Below are 2,500 nucleotides of genomic sequence, written 5' to 3' on the forward strand. Positions count from 1 at the left end.
TAAGATACTAACTTGCCATGTTTCACTAGCTTGGCCACGCTTGCACAAATTAGTTCAGGTAGTCAATAAAGATCAAATCAAATTAGGCTAAATATGTTATACCCAAAATTCGGAAAATATATTATCGCCAAATACCATATGAGACAAAATCTACTTCTGGGCGGCAGAAAAGCTGAAGATGAAGAGCTTTCAGCAAATATCCAATGTATCAAAGCTTGCCCGTAATACATGACGGACTGATCAGCCACCCAAATTATCGTGAAGTGGACAGGCAAATATTTTTACACGATGATAAGCACCTTCATGCAAGTGAATTCAACTAAAATATACAGATTGTTGTTACATATCGATTAGGGATTTTTAGCCATATTTAAATCCCAAAATCTCTACATCTCTTATCATTTAATGTATACTGTAAAATATAGTATATCCATAAAACAAATATAAATGAAATGAAATTTATTTATGAAACCGTCCACCCAATGTATCATCAGGCAAAGAGGAATTCACAAATTACTTGCGGAAGGAATACTGCCACGAGAACATTCGTTTCTGGGACGCTGTCAACGAGCTAAGATGGGGACCTGCTTCCGATGTGGCTGAGAAGGTCCAGAGTATATACGAGTAAGTTACCGTCTTAATCACGGGTGTAGATGTGTACTCATATTAACAGACACTCAGGCAAACACACATACACTAACAAAGCACGCACACATACATACTCTTGCAGGCACACAAGAAGCTCTACATATGACTATATTCATGTACGGATGGATCGTATAATGAATTTTTCGTGAAAAATATACAAAAACAGAATTACATCTGCACTCATTACTCTCGTTTTGGTATATAATACATAAATATTTCCTTTTTTCGTAACTCTTCAGGTTTATACAGCAGCATTGCGGCTCAGTATTAACGCTATTCGATAAAAGTGAAGATCTAGTTTTTGTATTGATATCAATGTAGAATAAAATCACTTTCAGGATTAACTTTAAGCATTCCATCAGCACTCATACTCTAAGTCTGATATATATTAAAGCATTCTCTTCCAACAGGGAATTTCTTAAACCCGGGGCACCGTGCGAGATCAACATTGACGGGAAGACCATGGAGAAGACACAGTTGTTGATGAAGCAGCCGACTCGTTACACCTATGACTTGGCCTCTGAGCATGTTTACGTTCTTCTCTTAAAGAAGGATTGCTACCCAAGGTTCCTCAGGTCCGAGATGTACAAGAATCTGATCGCAACTGCCATCCCTCTGCCGCCGCACAAGAAAAGGTTGGTCTTGGTCAGCAGAGGAGAAGTGCGATGGCGATAACCTTGAGAAGTTCTAAGTTGCCACTTTTTATGCTTCCTCATTGTCGTTAATTTCTCATTCTGATAATTTCAAAGGCTTCTATTTTCCTTTGTTATAATGCAAACAGAATAGTTTTTTAATGTGTAATCTGTACTTCCACTTATTGTTTGCTGTCACCACTAAATTTTTAGTTGTCTTTTTTAAGTTGGTTTCAGGTCTTAGATTTACCAGTATCTTCGTGTGTGGGCACATGGAAGACGTTCAGTCAGACAACTCAGTCTTTTTCCGCAGCATCCATATTAGCGGTTGTTTCACTGATTTCAGTTGACCCTGTGAAGTATGACTCCTGTTAGTTGATTCTTTAGTGTTTATTGAGTGTTTTGGCCAGATATCTTATGTTCTTTTTTGTTGTTCTAATTAGTGTCTTGGCTTTAACTGCTTCACATATTGTTCTTCTGGAGCCATGGTTGAAGTGCACATTGATCTTCTCTTCACATACTAATGGGCTGTTCTGATGTTCTCTTTTTCACCAACTAACGGCTGAATTCTTGCTGTCTGCTTGCCCCGCCCCCTTCGACTCTGGCCACGACCTGCACCTGACCTCTTGACGTCAGGCCCAACTCCATGCTGGTCCGCCTCATGGCCCCCTCCATGATGCTGGCCTCAGGGCCCGATGGCCGCGCCGGTCTGCAGATGTACGTGACGCTCCCCCATCCCCTTCCCCTTCAGCCGTGTCTAGCTCACCACGCGCTTCCCTAGTTTGCTTTTCTCTCCGACTTAATGCATCACCTGTGCTACTTCTCCTCAGGCAGTCGCTTCGGTGCAAAGGGATCCCAACTGGTGTTGTCTTTGAGGGTGATTGCGTGTACCTCTGTGACTGTGTGTACTGGTGTGCTTGCCGCTAGGGAGAGAAAGAAAGGAAAAGGTTGAAATCAAGAAGCGGAAAGGAGAGAAATAGGAAGAGCTAGAGAAAGAAAGAAGAACGATTACATGAAATATCTGATTAAACTTTTGCCGAGAAGTGGCATGTAGATGGGATAATCAAACCCTAATAGTATGGTCATGTATGTTTTGTGTGCGTATATTTGGGTGGGTGAACCGGTGTGTGATGTTTTACATACAAAATTAAAGTTCCAATGCGCGTGTATGTATTATATTGTTTACAGACACTTCTTAATATATGAAAACCAAAATTTAA

General features: G+C 40.7%; 1 protein-coding gene across 9 annotated transcripts in view; it reads left to right on the plus strand.

Annotated features, from left to right (window-relative positions):
• LOC119577924 (regulator of G-protein signaling 9-like) overlaps nucleotides 1-2,500 on the plus strand; it is a 236,903-nt gene that overhangs the window by 200,277 nt on the left and 34,126 nt on the right. For 6 of the 9 annotated variants that reach the window (XM_037925600.1, XM_037925597.1, XM_037925603.1 and 3 more), the window contains 3 exons: nucleotides 495-624; nucleotides 1,059-1,283; nucleotides 1,917-1,997. In XM_037925600.1, coding sequence (XP_037781528.1) covers nucleotides 495-624; nucleotides 1,059-1,283; nucleotides 1,917-1,997 — 436 coding nt within the window. The remainder of the gene's footprint in view (nucleotides 1-494; nucleotides 625-1,058; nucleotides 1,284-1,916; nucleotides 1,998-2,500) is intronic. The other 3 variants (XM_037925604.1, XM_037925605.1, XM_037925606.1) reach the window with 1 other exon arrangement.

The sequence above is a fragment of the Penaeus monodon genome, chromosome 10 (genome assembly GCF_015228065.2).
Source record: "Penaeus monodon isolate SGIC_2016 chromosome 10, NSTDA_Pmon_1, whole genome shotgun sequence".
Taxonomy (NCBI): Eukaryota; Metazoa; Arthropoda; class Malacostraca; order Decapoda; family Penaeidae; genus Penaeus; species Penaeus monodon.